Source organism: Mesoplodon bidens (assembly GCF_964165515.1).
Source record: "Mesoplodon bidens genome assembly, chromosome: 14".
In the NCBI taxonomy this organism is placed as follows: domain Eukaryota; kingdom Metazoa; phylum Chordata; class Mammalia; order Artiodactyla; family Ziphiidae; genus Mesoplodon; species Mesoplodon bidens.
The window spans coordinates 63,081,324-63,098,887 of record NC_138170.1 but is presented as its reverse complement, the minus strand read 5'-3'; the positions used below and the strand labels follow the sequence as shown (position 1 = coordinate 63,098,887).

Here is a 17,564-nt window from a genome sequence, read left to right as displayed (position 1 = left end):
TCTCATTCCCCTTGTTCCTATTAGAAATTTTCTTGGGCTTGGGAGTTAGAGGTGACAATTAGCTTCACCACTGAATCACGGCTGAATGACTGCAGCCTCCTGTCAAAGAGCAGTTCAGCCCAACTGTTGGATATATTTGATTAAGTACATATTTTTATAATAAATCCCACTCTCCTACACATACACACACACACACACACACACATTGCACAAAAAAGCAAGGTGATTTGGCATATGATCAATCATACCTTTTAGATTATCAGCTAATTTCTACTTGGCTCTTCAGAAAGTGGATAAACACTTTGATATCACGCAAGCAAGAAAGAATAGCCTTCAGTGAAAGTGTAGGTCCTTAGGGACTAGCTCTGTTCTTTTGAAGATATGTGTGCCATACTTTTAGATACGAGCACATAAATAAAGTCTAAATCATACCAGACCTTGTTCAGAATTGTCCTTCTATACTAAATCATTCTCCATGTGCTAATTTTAAAATGTAGTCTTGATCTTCTCTAGTTTTTTGGAGGGGAAGTTCTTTCTCTACTGAAAACAGAGAATTGAAAAGAGAGGACCCATCATTGTTTTCCAGGGGTTTATTCTTTTTTTTTTTTTTTTTTGCAGTATGCGGGCCTCTCACTGCTGTGGGCTCTCCCGTTGCGGAGCACAGGCTCCGGACGCGCAGGCTCAGCGGCCATGGCTCACGGGCCCAGCCGCTCCGCGGCATGTGGGATCTTCCCGGACCGGGGCACGAACCTGTGTCCCCTGCATCAGCAGGCGGACTCTCAACCATTGCGCCACCAGGGAAGCCCAGGGTTTTATTCTTTTATTCCCCATTCCTTAGAGGTATCTCCTGACCTCTGGTACTGTGGCTCCTGGAAGGCTTGGGAGTCGTTATTGTCTGGGCTTAGAGAATCCATATGCACAAGCACGTTGTCTCAAAGGACACTCAAAGTATAAATGCTTTACGATGGAGTTTGGGGAGAAAAAGACATTAAAAGGGAGTCTTAAATCTTGAAAACAGTTTCATATCACAGTAGTTTATACATCATGAGGTCATCTTTGGTGTCTCCCAACAGTTATCATACCTGGATTTTCTGTGACTTGGCTGTCCCCCCACCTCCTGACTGAGCCCTAGACTCTTCCTTACTCTTTACTCATCGTCTTTCCCGTTTATCCACATTTCTTCTGTCACTCTCCTATGTACACTCTGCTTGCTTTCAACTCTTAATGATTGGTCTAGGGTATATTCACTTCTCTCTCTCTCTCCATTTTTGATGTTACCATTTTCCCTTAAAGACAACTTCTCATACCAGTTTTAACTTATGACCAAGTGCCCATGACTTTCAGGTGTGAAATACATGAAATTTAGAAACTGGAGAGAGAAAATGGCAAGTGAAAGGGTAGGACACTGCTTTAGAGGTCATTTACCTCAATTTCTGGGGGTGTGTGAAAGCTTACAAAGTGCCAGTTTGTCTCTGAGCTCACTGTTTCTGTCCACATTCACACACACACACATATACACGGTAGGAGCTCGGGCTTGCTGTTCATTCAGTCCCATTCTCCTAGGACTTAATGTCCTGCCGTTGTCTTCCAGACTGCTTTGGTACAGTTTGCCCCTGAGGAATGAACCTGACACTTGTGTTCGGCTAATGGTACCTGAAACTAGCCATCTCCTCAAATGCTTGAAATTAAACAAAAATACTCTTTTGATAAAGCCATATACTCAGAGTGTTTGGAGTGCAAAAGATCATTTAGAAAATCATTTCGTAGATGAGTGCCTTTGTGTTTAAATGACTTGCTTGTTGGAGGTTGACCTAGAACAGCATGCAGGCCGCTTCACCTATCAGCACTCTTTTTCTTGTAAAGGACTCCAGTTCATTTGACTATAATGGGATTATTCCAGAATGAGTCACTAGAAATAATCCTGCTCTGAAAAACCTAGAGATGAATTGTAAATAAGTCCCTGTATTTGGAGTGAGTTAGCAAATAAGAGAGTACTTTGAATTCAGTAGAGGAAATAGACAAATTAATTTGATGTTCTTGGTTTTATTGGTAGGTGAATCTTTAGGTGGTTGTCATATTTAAGGTAGGAAGAAGTATATTCTGTGCAGGAGTGAAAATAGGTTAGAATTCTGTTTTTAATCTTTTATCATACACATGGCCTATTTGAGTTCTTATAAAGCATGGCTGTACTTGTACAGGGGCTTATTTATGGTATCAGATTCAAATAAATGTTTATTCTCTGCTCTCTCCGGTGGTCTCTGACATTTTGGAGAGTATCTGAGAGTACCAGAGACACTCTGAAATCATCTAAAAGTATCTGAGAGTATCTGAAATACATAATAAATCTGTTTATTTTTTAATAAATTAGGAAGTATTTACTGAGCACTGATTAATACGTTTTAGCTAGATGCAGTAAGTACAGCAAACAGCATGAGTTTTGTTTGAAAATCAGATGTCTTGCATGTAGTTAAGACTTCATAAAAATAAATGGTGGGATGTTGCTTTTGGCTTTTAATTATTAAATAAGCATTATTTATTTTTTCTTTCCAAAGGAAGAAAAAGAATTTGATAAAAGGGAAAAGTTGCCCCCCTTAATGAAGTAATTCAGTGAACCTTCTATTTTTGTATTGTAACCATGTGTATTCAGCCAGAAGTTTTTCTTCTCTTCTGTCTCTCCTACAACTAAATAGCTTTGGGCAGAAGCATGCAACCTTTTTGCTATTAAGTTTCTCTGAAGTAAGGCCAGAAAGCTTTAAAAATATTTTGATCAAGATGGTTTAGGAGTCTGGTTATGACTCAATTTGTTCTGACTGATTTGATTGAATAACATCTTGGATTGTCAAAGAAGTGATGTAATGAGTGTTTTCTCATTCTGCAGGATATTCTTAGACTAACAAATATATCTCCCACCTATTATAATATAGAGAACTTCCCTTCTCCCCCAGGTGAGGAGCAGTTCCCCTGCTCAGAAACTGGTCTCCTCTTACTTATAGTGGGATTTATTAGATTCTTGTCCTTTTCTTTCTCCTGAGGAAGTTTGAACTTGCTACCTCTTACTTTTTGTTGTTGTTGTTGAAATTTTCAATTTTAATTTCATAAAAACTTGAAAAAAATTTCAAACTTACAGAAAAGTTTTAAGTACAGGACAAACTGTCTTTTGTATCCTGAAGTTTTGGAAAGTAAGTTGCAAACATAGTGCTTCATCATCCTCAAATACATGGACGCTCTCCTACATAACTACAATATGTGCATTAACATCAGAAAATTAACGTTGACGTATTGTTGCCATCTAATCCTCATAAGACAGGCCTGTGAAAACTAGTCAATTGCCAAAAAAAGAAAATATGAGCGCTGCATTATGCAAAAAAGGTCATGATAATTCACAGTGGAGAGGTCTTTGTATAAAACAGAAGAAACATATATGCGTACTGTATGGCAAATGAGGAGGCAGGTGAAGATGATCACGGTAGTGGGACTACTGTCTGTGTATTGCCTAGGACTCCTGAGCGTCTGCATTCACTTTGATGCTGAATATGTGGGGTCTTGCGATGACTCATCATGTGACTACCAGTTAATGCCGGCCTTTGGCTTTGCGTTTGGCCCTGGTACCTTTTCTCAGAGTCAGCCATCTTGGTCTTGTTGGTCTGCTTCTTGACATAGCCTCTTCGAGTTCAGTTACTTAGTACAAAGTGCAGGTATTTCAGACCAGCAGAGGGATTCCTCAGTGCATGCAGGTTGAAGCTGTCCACTGCACCTTAAGGGTGGTCTCACATGAATGAATGTCCTGCCCTATGTCTCTCTTGCTGAAGAGTAAGAGAACTCACCCTCTGTGATCAAATAGACACACGCTTTGATTTCACTTTATTCGTTAGAAAATTCCTAAATGAAGTTCTTCATGTAATTTTTCTCTGATTTATGTTAGAAAGCGCCATTGTCACAGTGACAGTGTGGCTGTGAAATAGATATGCTGAAGAACAGTTTTTCTTAGAAAAAGTAAAAAGGCTGATTAATAAGGCTAGTTCTTTGAAAGAACTATTATAGGAAACCTCAATTTAAAAAACTATTTTCCTGGGCTTCCCTGGTGGCGCAGTGGTTGAGAGTCCGCCTGCCGGTGCAGGGGACACGGATTTGTGCCCCAGTCCGGGAAGATCCCACATGCCGCGGAGTGGCTGGGCCGCCATGGCTGCTAAGCCTGCCTGTCCAGAGCCTGTGCTCCGCAACGGGAGAGGCCACAACAGTGAGAGGCCCGCGTACCGCAAAAAAAAATAATAATAAAAATAAAAAACTATTTTCCTGGTAAGTTCTAAATGTACAAATTTACATAAATGTTGATTAATTTAAAGGTTTTTTTAAACATTTAAAGAAATTCAAGGACTTCCCTGGTGGCGCCGTGGTTAAGAATCTACCTGCCAATGCAGAGGACAAGGGCTCGATCCCTGGTTTGGGAAGATCCCACATGCCGCGGAACAACTAAGCCCATGTGCCACAACTACTGAGTCCATGTGCCGCAACTACTGAAGCCCACGTGCTCTAGGGCACGAGTGCTGCAACTACTGAGCTCACATGCTGCAACTACTGAAGCCCTCACTCCTAGAGCCCGTGCTCTGCAACTAGAGAAGCCACCGCAATGAGAGCCCGCGCACTGCAACAAAGAGTAGCCCCTGCTCACCACAACTAGAGAAAAGCTCGTGCGCAGCAACGAAGACCCAATGCAGCCAAAAATTTTTTAAAAATTAAAAAATTAAAAAATTAAATAAAATTCAAGAAAAAATTCACACATCCCATCACCTTATCAAAGTAACTTGTGTTCTTTATTGTTTATATGTCTGTTTGTATAACTTGCAATAAGAATCTTGTTTATATTAAAAAGTATTGCACATATAGATTCTGATTATGATACGTGCTCTTAAGGCTCTTGCAGACCAGTTTGAAGATAAGACTACGTCTGTATTGGAACGTCTGAAGATTTTCTATTGCTGTCAAGTGCCACCTCATTGGGCCATTCAGGTATTTTTGTTGTTGTTGTCATTGGGTATGGAAAATACTTCGCATTTGAAAGATAAACGCATTAGATGTTTATTTTTGAGTTTTCAAATATTTCAGTGAAAAGAATAAAAGTAACTAGCTGAGGATTGCCAGTTACTTCAAACTGCTATTTGAGTAAAGTGATATTAGACTTTTATAACATTAAAAAAAATTTAAACTAGATTAACTAGAACCACAGAAGTCTTCATTTTCAATGTTTAAAAGCCCTTTAAGGACCTTCTGCTAAAGAATGAACCTTTTAAGCAAGTTGTGTACAAAAGGTAAAGGAAAGCATTTATTCGATACTTGATATTGTGAGATACCCTTAACTACTCTCCTCTTTCTAATGATATGAGAATACCTAGTTTAGCTCCCACACCATGGTTCTCCTGTGTAAGAGGTGTCGGTTCTCTATTTTGTAAAATTTTAAGCACTGAAGGCCACTTAAGATATGTGGTCCAGTTTCTTAATTCTACAGAAAGGAAAATTGAGGCCCAGTGCAATTAACTACACTTTTCCAATGTTGATCATATAGCTGTTCATGAACTACATCTCTAGTTTCCCAACTTTTAGTCTAGTTTACCTCCTTTCCTGTATCTCCATTGGGTTGTAATTATTACAAATAATAACAGCCAGCTTTTACTGCACATTTGTTATGAGGTACACATTTTGTTCTGCCTTTCACACACATTGTCTTATTTTATTGCAACAATTTTGTGAAATAGCCCCATTTTACAGATGTGAAAGCTATGGTGCATAGTGGCTAAGTGGAGTTAAATGATGCTAGCCAGAAATTTCTAGATGATTTAATAACTATTGTCATTTTAACCAGCTTCCTGTCCTCTCTTGTGGATTAGGCACATAGGTAGTGATTTAGAATTATAAATGCCAACCCACAATTCAATGACTCAGAATCTCCATCATAAGATTTCTTAGAGAGTAGGTTATATTCTTAAGCACAGGGTAAATGAGGGGGTTTATTACACATTGGGATTCATTTTATCTATTGAAGGCATCTCAATAAAACATAGGCACAAAAAAAGCTTTGTTATATCATCTCAAAAGGAGTAGCTTCTTCATCAGGAAGGTGTTAAAAACTGGACCTTTTTGGCATGTTTTTGACCCTGATCTGTGAAATTTAAGTGCTTTGTACTGTGTGATTTGTGGTGTATAAACATCTCAGACTGTTATTATGACAAAACATGTCTGTTGAGGGTGTAACTGTTACTCTGTTTCTGAACAGAAGCATTAGGAAAATTAAATACTGTTCAAATAAATTTAGAATGTAGGCTGTGTTTATTTTATCTGCTTAGGAAGCTGTGGATTTTAGGATATTGGGGCAGTTAGATAAACATCCTCTTTCATTAAGAAATTAAATCATTCTTCTTTCATAATAGGGAGGAACCATATCTTTATGTATTATTTTTAAAGATCAAGAAGTAACAGCATAGTTTATTATAAAAAGAGAATTCATCTTTACTGCTAGCTAAAGATCATATCAGCTTAGATGTCATAACTTTCTTCATCTATTAAATGAAAAGATTAAACTACTTACTACATGAACATTAAGATTTATTCCAGCTCCCACATTCTATGTTCAGGTTTTGAAAATGTCCAACCACATATTCTAAAATAGCCAAATTCTCTTGTATTTCATGAGATACAGAAGAATTGGACCATCCCTTTTATTTATTTCGATAATATGTTAGCTTATAATTTTCAGGCATATTTCATTTTACTTTCTAAGTTTGTTAGTCCTGCATGTTCCATGTCCATTAGCCTCTTAACTCTTAAATATGTATTGAATTTTGAAACCAGACCTTATTCAAGAGTCTCACCTACTTTTTAAACCTTTTTAATATTGTTTTTCTATTCCTGCAGGTTGGATCACTTATAATATGCAGTATGTTTATTTTTGAATATATTTAACCTTCACTCACCTTACCACAATTTGCACCCTTTTATCTGCCAAGGACTGGGAAATTAGTAGCTAAGTTTTTTAGGATGTGCTTAAAATAAATTAGTGTTTTCATTTTCCTCAGCTGTATGCCCAGAAGTGGAATTACTGGATCATATGGTAGTTCTATTTTCAGTTTCCTGAGGAACCTCCATACAGTTTTCTGGAGTGGCTGTACCAGTTTACATTCCCACCAACAGTGCACAAGAGTTCCCTTTTCTCCATGCCCTCAGCAACACTTATCTCTTGTCTTTCTGATAATGGCCATTCTAACTAGAGTTTTAAAAATTGATTTATTGGATATCAGCTTTACAACAGAGATTGTCGTATATAGAATCTCTAGGTAATGAAGAAATACAGATTTTGCCTTTTAAGTTCTGAATTCTTGGGAAAAAATTGATATATTGAGTGTTTTGAACAGTTCCTATATTGTTTTTTAATTCCTTACCCCCTCTAAAGAGGCTTGCTAAAGTAAAGGTAAGTATTGAATGATTGCAAATTTCTAATTAGTAGAGATTGAATTGTAGAAATTAGGCATTTAATACAGTAAGCAGATGCTTAAAATGGCAGATTGGATATACCTACAAGTGGGACAGGAATCTATCTTTGTGTAAAGGATTGTTCATTATTTTAACTTGATTTTCTAGCGCCAGCTTGCAAGTTTACTCTTTGAGTTGGGATGTACCAGTTCAGCCCTTCAGATATTTGAGAAGCTAGAAATGTGGGAAGATGTCGTCATTTGTTATGAAAGAGCTGGGCAGCATGGGAAGGTATGTAATAGTAAAATTCTGTGTACCAGCCAGGGCCTTTCATCTTTGAGCATCTTCTCACTTGTTTTTTAAGCCTACTTCTGCCAACAGTTCACTTATATGCCTTTTTTCACTTTTTCCCCCAGAAATCTTTTTAATGTTTTCTCTGATTTCCGTTGGGGCAGATTATTTTGTCTGCATATGTATGTGTATATAAAAGAGAAAAGCAAGGCCCAAAACTGATACAGTATTTGATGTTTGTGAATAAATAATGAAAGCTTTAAACACATTGCACCTTGTGATCTCTTTCCTTTATTAACTCTCCTGTAGACAACTTCAAAATGAACTCTTAGGAATTATTTTAAGCACCACTGTGTTGCCTTATGATCAGAGGCTGTGGGTCTGAAGGAAGGTTACCTAGAAGGGAGGGCAGCTGGCTCGGCCTGTAGAAAATCCAAAGGGTGTGACAACCCACCCCGCCTTGGGGCAGAAGAGTTGTCAAGTGTGTAATGCACATTTAATTCCACCCTTAAATTGGGTCAAGGGAGAAAATGTTGCCATATTTGCATCTGTTATTAATCTATTGTTTTTTCCCTCATAAATGAAAAGAATTTTTAAAGAATAAAGAATAAAGGACTGTGCAATGTGTGTATGCTCAATGGACACATTGAAATCATTTGTTAATTTTGGATTAAAATTTTAAATGGCTAAATTTCTATCATAAATGTAGTACACAGGCAGAGTAAAACCCACAAATTGGATCATTTGTGTCTACAGTCAGCCTTTTGCCGTCACCCTGCAAAAGAGAAATGGTGGTACATGTGTGTCTGTTTCTTAATACCTTTCTAAGTATGTGTATTTTAGACTAATAGTAAAAGTTACGTTCCTTTCACTAATCACTAATGTCAGTGAAGGTCTTTGAATTGTACTGGGTTAAGGAGAGACTACCATGGTGATAACATTTTACCATAGAAGGTTATAGAATTATAATATTTTCATCCTGGGAAAGGGCTCCATAATCATCCATTCCATTTTCCTCCTTTTCCAGGTAAGGAAAGGAGTCTCTAACGATTCGGGTTAGGTCACAAAGCTAGTTATTGATTAATAACTTAAGAGACCACATGACGTAGTGGTTAAAAGCATAGCCCAGACTGCCTGGATTCAATAGCTAACCTTGGCACGTGCTAGCTTTGTGATATTGGGGCAGGTTACTCAAACACCCCCCAGCCCCCAAGCCTCAGTTTCCTCATCTAGAGGCACATAATCTATTTACCTTACAGGTTTTCGTGACATAATGTATGTTAACTACATAGAATGGTGCTTTCCTCATAGTGCTGTGTGAGTGTTTGCTGCTATTACTGATTCTAAGACATAATGTTTTTCACATTTTAACGTCTTGAATTTGGAATATATCGCTTAATGGCATCTGTCAGTTGCTGTCAGTCAGGTGGCCATTTGGCCAGATTGTAATTGCTTGTGCTTGTACAAGTTTAGTTGTAGCTATATTTAGTATCATCATTTCAATTGAGTTATGTACACAATGTCAGCTCTACATCTGTTGGGTTTAATTGTCATTTAAGATATCTTCAAAAAGATTCCATTATGATATGGCGTTGAAACACAAAGTTATTGAACACACAGTAAAGGACCAAAACAAAGTCAAGAGATGTGAATTTAGCATTAGTGAAGTAAACATGTGCCACTGGCAAAATCATCACAGTTCCATTTACTTTTCTTTAATAACACTAAATGCTTTATGGCAGCCAAGAAAGCAAGACATCCCAAAGTAAATGAAGCTGTGTTTTGTGCTGAGATCTGTGAAAAAATGGTTGCCATTTAAAATGTCAAGCAGTGTATTGAAGGCAGGAAAAATTGCCAAATTTTTCTGAATAGATTTAAAAAACATCAAAGCACTGAGAGGCTGATGTGATTCATCCAAGGCATTGTGTCATAATTTAATTGAAAGCGTTTTTTCTTTTTTTTTTTTTGCGGTACGCAGGCCTCTCACTGTTGTGGCCTCGCCCATTGCGGAGCACAGGCTCTGGACACGCAGGCTCAGCGGCCATGGCTCACGGGCCTAGCCGGTCCGCGGCATGTGGGATCTTCCCGGACCGGGGCACAAACCCGTGTCCCCTGCATCGGCAGGTGGATTCTCAACCACTGCGCCACCAGGGAAGCCCATGTTTTTTCTTTATTAGTTAAGAGTTAGTCTTACAATTGATGGCATCTCACATTTGATGAAATATAGTATTATGTTTCTTCAGGGACTTAAGTATTTTTTTTTTTTTAGTGCCCATTGTCTGGCACACAGGTAGTACTCAGATATTTGTTTAACAAAGAAATGAATGGATGAATGAATGGTATCTTGACTCCCAGGATACCATTGATGTAGTTCCCATTGCATCATTCTTCACATCGGTCAGTGAACAAATAAATAATAACTGTATATAAAAATATGGAAGTTTTTGAAATAGTGATTTTTGAAATAATTAAGCAAGTTGGTGAATCACAAATACCCAAAGCACATTTTGAAATATTAAATTTATTTAATTATTTTTAGAAAGTATGGAAAGTAGAGACTTTCTCATATTGTAAAAGAAAAAGTATAATGAGTCCATTCCTTTGGATGGATGGACTATAGAATGGATTTGACTATGTTTCCTAAAGTAGTTGTGGTATTATTATTTTTTAAATTTGCACATAACCTTGTAAAAAATGTCTTATAGTAATGATAAATTCCTACATTTTTAATCACTATAAAATGTGCATATTTTAATTTTTAGGAATGTATAGTCATTTACTTTGTCTCAAGTCTTTTGTGAGTTACAGCCAAACATCCTTCAAAATCTTGATTTTAGCTTTTTATTTGCCACATAGAAGACTTCCCTTACCTGTTTTTCTTATGCTGTATTTACAGATCAGCTTAACCATAGACCCTAAAAACGTTTGCATCAAGTTGGAAGCAAATGTTTTATTTCTAAAACAGCTAAGATTCTTTTAGTATTTGGTTGTGTGCCAGTAGTTGTCACCACATTTTGATTTAAGTAGAAGATTGTGAAATTTTAATCCTTGCATTTAGTGCTTAATGGCATAATTTATTTTTAAAAGGCAAATTCAGAAAAGTATCTAAGTCTAATTATTATGCTCTGGTGCTCATGTTTGCACCCCACTAGTAAGATCTCAGACTTTCTAATTTAGAAACTACCTATAGAAATTCTCGTTATTTAATGACCACTGGCAAAATAGCTAAGATTAGTTTTGCTTGACCTTGGGGTCAGAACTGGTTCTCATCTGCTAGCATTTAATTTTTTAAAGCTATTTGGAACACTGACTGCAGTTTCCCCAAGGCTTTTCTATAACAAAATTTTTATTTTGTTGCTCAAATTGGGTCCATAAGTGAAAAGACAAATACTGAGCAGGCGTAAGCTGCCTGGAGAGGGCAGGGGGGAAGGAAGTGGAGAGATTCAGGTTGGAACCTCTCTTATTTTCTCTTCTTGCTAGGAAACAAGGCTTACCTGAGATGCAGAGCCTTATTTTTCATTATGCTACAGTTGGCAGATCATTGTAGCCTTTGGGCTTTAACAATTTTTTCCTTTAAATTGCCAAGTAAATCTTTTATTTCTAAAACAGCTGAGATTCTTTTTAACATTTGGTTGGGGTTTTGGTGTTTTTTCTTCTAAGATAGTTTCTTTATATGATTTAAGAGAGTTCCCACGTGTTCTTTTCTCACACTACAGTTGAGCAAGCTTCCTAAAAGGCAAATCTGATCATGTTGTTCTGACTCTTCAGGAACTTCCCTGTGTCTCCAGGATTAACTCAGAGCCCTTTAGCATGAATGGTCTTTACTTCACGATCTGACTCCTGCTTACCTTGCTAACTGCATTGTCTACCTACTCTTTTTAAAAATATTTATTTATTTATTTATTTATTTATTTATTTTGGCGGCGCCGGCTCTTAGTTGTGGCATGCGGTCGCCGCACGTGGGATCTTAGTTGCGGCATGCGGGATCTGGTTCCCTGACCAGGGATCAAACCCAGGCTTCCTGCATTGGGAGCACCGAGCCTTAACGCCTGGACCACCAGGGAAGTCACTGCCTACTCTTTTATCTCTGCTTTGTCCCCCTTTGTACTCACTCATCCAGGTTGTGCCCAAAGTTCTGGTAGGACTAAACTACTTGTAATTCTTGAATTTTCAGCACTGTTTGACCTCAGAACCTTTGCACGTGCTCTTGTCTGTCTAGAACTTGTCCTCCTTCAGCTCACTCCGTATTCTTCAGATGTCTCTTTGGTGATTGCTTCCTACAGTGAGCTTTCCATGAAATCTCCCTTGAAGATTTGGTGATATTCTCCTGTGTGCTCCTGTAACACCCAACAGTGCTCTTATCCTTCATGTGCTGGCTTAGCTCACCTGCTAAACTGTAAGCTGTTTAAGAACCAGACTTGTGTCTATATTATTTATAGCTGTCTCGCCAACACTTACCACAGGCCTGGAGCCTAGGGAGAACTTAAATATATTTGCTGAATGAATGACTAGTAGGTGTTGGTAGAATAGTGATTGCATTGAAGCAAATCTCCAAGTAGACACTCCTTATGGACTTTACATGTGGTGAAAGATACCTCTCCAACCCCTGCTATATATTTTCTCTCCAAAAACAAATTGTAACATCTCACCCCTCCCATTTCAACCTTTTAATTTTAGGAATAGAAATAGGAGCCTTAAAGAACTTTTATTTTTGCTCTGCAGATGCTAAGATACTGTGAGCATGCTGTTATTATGTAATGCAATTTTGAGAGCCTTTTATGTACTACATTCTTTATAGAATTATTTTGTCACTGTCATTTAATATTTGTAACAGCCTACAAAGTATGAATTGTTTTTGCCACTCTACTGATTAGCCTTAGTAAGCGGCAGATTTTGGAATCCAAGCTCCGACCTTCCTTTCCTCTAAAGCCCACACTGCTTCCCCAGCACCTGCCCCCCATCCTGGTTGTTGTTAATCCCTTAAAATTTGATGGTCAATTTGTAAGTTAAAACCTGTTGTGTTCACTTGAATGAGGAAGATAGGCAAAACAACTGAAAATATAACTTGGTGTACAAATAGGAGATGATCAGCTAATTGGATAACAAGGGCTGTTTTTAATTATTCTGTTTTATCTTGGACCTGGAATATTTATGTTGGCAGGTACCCTTTGAAAAATCAAGCCAGAGTATGGTGCAGTTACACACATAAATGTAAAGAGCAATTAGTGAATAGTTGGCTCAGTCAGAGAGTGAATAAGACTAGGCATCACCCCCACGGAAAAGGGGAGTGAGCGACTGGGGTGAGATGAAGTGTTTTGTACTTTTCACCTCTCAGTTGCCTCTCACAGAACAAGCATGTAGGCTAGGGATAAACTGCCTCTCTGCTAGAAGGACTGTATGTGACAGCCATAAGAGCACAAGGTGCTTGGTGCTCTCTTGGTTCTGCCCTCTCGTCCCATTCACTGTGTCAAGGGCAGTAGAGCACCTTTCCAGTGGTCCAGCTCCCTGTTTCTTTTTTTTTTTTTTTTTTTTTTTTTTTTGCGTTACATGGGCCTCTCACTGTTGTGGCCTCTCCCGTTGCGGAGCACAGGCTCCGGACGCACAGGCTCAACAGCCATGGCTCACGGGCCCAGCTGCTCCGCGGCATGTGGGATCTTCCCAGACCGGGGCACGAACCCGTGTCCCCTGCATCGGCAGGCGGACTCCCAACCACTGCGCCACCAGGGAAGCCCCAGCTCCCTGTTTCTGAGAACCAGTGTCTGCAGTAGTAAAAATTAGAGTCCATTTTCCTCTGTGCTTCAGAGGAAAAGACTGAGTTAGACTGTGCCCAAAGTTGTTTGAGCTGTACGCACCACACCACACCCCCCCCAACACACACTTTTAAAAACCTGAAGCTATTGTCAGATGGCCAAATCTAATTCATAATATGACTTTAAATTCTTAGCCTGCCATTTATTGGTCCCCTTGGAGCAAACCTCTTGTTGTTAAGCCTAATTGTGTCATTTCTGTAGTCCTCAAATGCACTCGTTACAATTAGTACCATCTCTGGGTCTAGAGCTCATTTCCCCACCTTCATGTTTTTGCCAGGAGAGCTTCCTGTAGTTGTTGGTCTACCAATTCCCCTACCTACATACTGCCCAGATGCAGTGTCAGATGAGGGCCACTCTTATCGCACATTAGAACTTTTGATTCCTTCCTCTCATTCACAAAATCAAGGCCCAAATCGCAGCCAAGAGGGGCAGTTTGTTTTGATAATTCCTTCTGACTCAAGTAGGAATAATTTTCCTGAAATGTTTTATTTTTCTTTTTATTAGATACTGAACTGAACTGTCACCCATATTCTTTACCCCAAACCCAGGGCCTTGTCTCTAACAGGGTGCTTCCTGGAATCCTAGTGTGCTTAGGGTAGGGTCCCTGCTTCAAACCCGAATATCCCATATAACAGCTTGTAGAAAAATATACCTTCATAAATGTAAGTGTGTCCCAATATGGCATATTTTTCACTATATTAACTTTTTTCTTGCATATATCTAAAATTCTCAGTTACCTCTCAACACTGGACTGTTTGATCAAAAGGTACATCACCAGGGTACGGAACTCAGGCTGTCAGCTTCGCTCCTTGGTATTTTTAGTCCTAACAAGAGTCACTTCTTAGGTGTGATCACTTGCATGAGAAGGGCCTGTGAAATTCAGATTCTGCTGTATGACCTCTCTGTTTGCTAGGACTAACTTGTTGTTAGATCATTCCTAATTTAGTCATGCTCAGTGTTGATGTCAGCCAGAGCATGTCCCCAAAATGTTCTCCCTTTGTTCTCAGTAGGAAGAATCTTTTATGTCTCTATTTAGAATCCGAAGCCCTTTGTGATTTCAGTGTTAGTTTCAGTTGAATTCATCCAACATTTATAGAGTACCTGCTGTGTGCTGGGCAATGGTATTCCAAAGATGAGAGTGAGAAAAAAAGTTACCTCCAAGGAGCTTATAGTCTGATAGTGCAGATATTTGTGAGCAGAATACTTTAGTGTAGTGTGACAGATGCTAAGATGGAAGTGTGTGGATTCCAAGTTCTATTTGGCCAGCAAAATATTTCTCCCACTGCTATCCTTCTATAAAGCAACAATCTACTCAGTTTGTATCTTGTACAGGTTCTCTCCCTGAGATCTCCAGGGCCTCCTCCTGTGACTCTACACATTTTCATAAAAAACTGATGTTTGGTTGAAATCAGCCTTGAGTGGAAAAATTCAGCTTTAACCTTGTAGCATCGGTACTTTCCCCCTTTGTCCTTACTTCCTCCAGTCCTGTTACATGAACACCTGGGTTACATAAACACCTGTTTAACAGTTGACAACAGCAGTTCTTCTATCTTTGGAGAAACTGTACACAGTTGACTAGTATGATTATTTATAGAAAATTTTAATGTTTCTAGAAGCTGTTTCAAGTTCCTTTCCTTCTTCCTAGTAGTGAAGCCTCAAGCATCTTGCTTTCCAATCTGGTTTTCCAGTGGAGGGATTGAGAAAAAACACAAACATTAGTTTAGGGCTTACTGTGTGCCTGACAAAATGCTAGGTACATTTCACATCTAATTCTTCATCTTAATTTTTGGATATAAGTTTGGTATTTATTTATTTATTTATTTATTTATTTATTTATTATTTTTTTGCGGTATGCGGGCCTCTCACTGTTGTGGCCCCAACCCTTGTGGAGCACAGGCTCTGGACACACAGGCTCAGCGGCCATGGCTCACGGGCCTAGCCACTCCACGGCATGTGGGATCTTCCCGGACCAGGGCACGAACCCGCGTCCCCTGCATCGGCAGGCGGACTCTCAACCACTGCGCCACCAGGGAAGCCCGGTATTTATTTATTTATTTGGCTGAGTTGGGTCTTCATTGCTGTGCGTGGGCTTTCTCTAGTTGTGGCGAGCGGGGGCTACTCTTCATTGCAGTGCGCGGGCTTCTCATTGCGGTGGCTTCTCGTTGCAGAGCACAGGCTCTAGGCATGCGGGCTTCAGTAGTTGTGGCATGCAGGCTCAGTAGTTGTGGCTTGCGGGCTCTAGAACGCAGGCTCAACAGTCGTGGCATACGGGCTTAGTTGCTCCGCGGCATGTGGGATCTTCCCAGACCAGGGCTCGAACCCGTGTCCCTTGCACTGGCAGGTGGATTCTTAACCACTGCGCCACCAGCGAAGTCCCTCACAGATCTTCTTATTGTTCGAACTCTATAGAATGAATTATGCAACACAGTTTTCTAGGGACATGTTAGGGCTCTTTTGGTTGTAAGAGAACCAACATATACTAGCTTAGGCAAAAAAAGGAATTTATAGGTTCATGCAGCTGAAAATTCTAGTAGACCCATCATGATAGCCGTATCCAGGGGCTGAGATGATGTTATCTCTCCAAGAGCCAGACAGGATGGCCCCTGGAAGCTCAAGGTTAGTAATCCCAGTGGAAAAATGCAGTCAATTCCATGGCTGTAACAGAAAAGTTCTGAACTGCCTGAGGCATGTGCCCTTGCCTCTGATAGGCCCTACCTGTACCACATGGAATGGTTTCCCCTCAGGGAAGAGGAGTTCTATAATCAGAAGATCAGAGGATGGATGCTGAGCAGGAAAAAGAGCAGTTGATGTCCACTGTAGGGTGGGAGTTTAATTTTCTAAATCTGAAGTTGCAAGAGGTATTTTGTTTGGCTTACATAGTGTTTTGGAAAAAAATTAGAGTAAGCATTTTCAAGCAATTTCATCTAAAAATCTAGATTTCTTCTCTTAAAGAATCAAATGGGGCTTCTCTGGTGGCGCAGTGGTTGAGAGTCCGCCTGCCGATGCAGGGGACACGGGTTCGTGCCCCGGTCTGGGAAGATCCCACATGCCGCGGAGCGGCTAGGCCCGTGAGCCATGGCCGCTGAGCCTGTGCGTCCGGAGCCTGTGCTCCGCAAGGGGAGAGGCCACAACAGTGAGAGGCCCACGTAACAAAAAAAAAAAAAAAAAGAATCAAATGATGTGGAAACATTGGGGCAGATTCCCATATTATTGTGCTAACTGGCTGTAGTTGAGGAGTGGCTCCTTCCTTTGTATGTTCAATTGCCAGCCTGCTTTATTCATTCTCAATAATTGGCAAGAATCTCTGGGCATTTGAGTGAGTGATCCTTGCTCTAAGCACTGCAGGTTTTCCTGGTAAAGTAAGGAGAGTGTTATTCCAGCCATAATTCATAAGGTTCTGTGTAAGTCTTGGCTGACTTAATTTTATGCTGAGATTCACTGTGCCTAGTCATTGCTGTAAAGTTGTATTAAGAATAGTAATTAGTTGTGTGGAATTATAAAATAAAATAGATATGTAAGATATGTATATATGTGTGGGTAAAGGAATGGTCTTTGGGGTTTGCAGGTTCCTGTAGGCACCCCAGGTTCATTGCAGCCATTTGCCACTTGAAGTATGCCTTTGCATGTTTGGGAATGTATTTTTATCCTACTTCATAGATGTTAAGATGACAAATTTCTTGTATTGTGTAAGAACATACATCTGTGTTTTCCAGTAGGGAAGCCAGAAATACCAAAGCTTTTCACATTCTGTGAAGATTTCTGACCACCCACATTTTGACACTGCAAAAGTGATATTACAAGCCCTTGTGCTTTATTTATGTTCACCGGGCACCTCTTTTGTAGTTCTTTATTTGATAATAAATTATATAAATTGAGTGGATAAGTGGAGGAGGGAAGAGAAAATAGAACATTTTGGAGAGAGTGAGGAAGACTGAGGGTGTGACTAATTGAAGAGAGCAAATATATTGCCTGCAAGCATTGCCCTTGGGGAAGATAAGTCTG

General features: G+C 39.5%; 1 protein-coding gene across 2 annotated transcripts in view; it reads left to right on the top strand.

Moving 5' to 3' along the window:
• The window catches only part of TTC27 (tetratricopeptide repeat domain 27), a 181,641-nt gene that overhangs the window by 96,602 nt on the left and 67,475 nt on the right, over positions 1-17,564 (top strand). For both annotated transcript variants that reach the window (XM_081254404.1, XM_081254403.1), the window contains exons 11-12: positions 4,912-5,007; positions 7,630-7,752. In XM_081254404.1, coding sequence (XP_081110530.1) covers positions 4,912-5,007; positions 7,630-7,752 — 219 coding nt within the window. The remainder of the gene's footprint in view (positions 1-4,911; positions 5,008-7,629; positions 7,753-17,564) is intronic.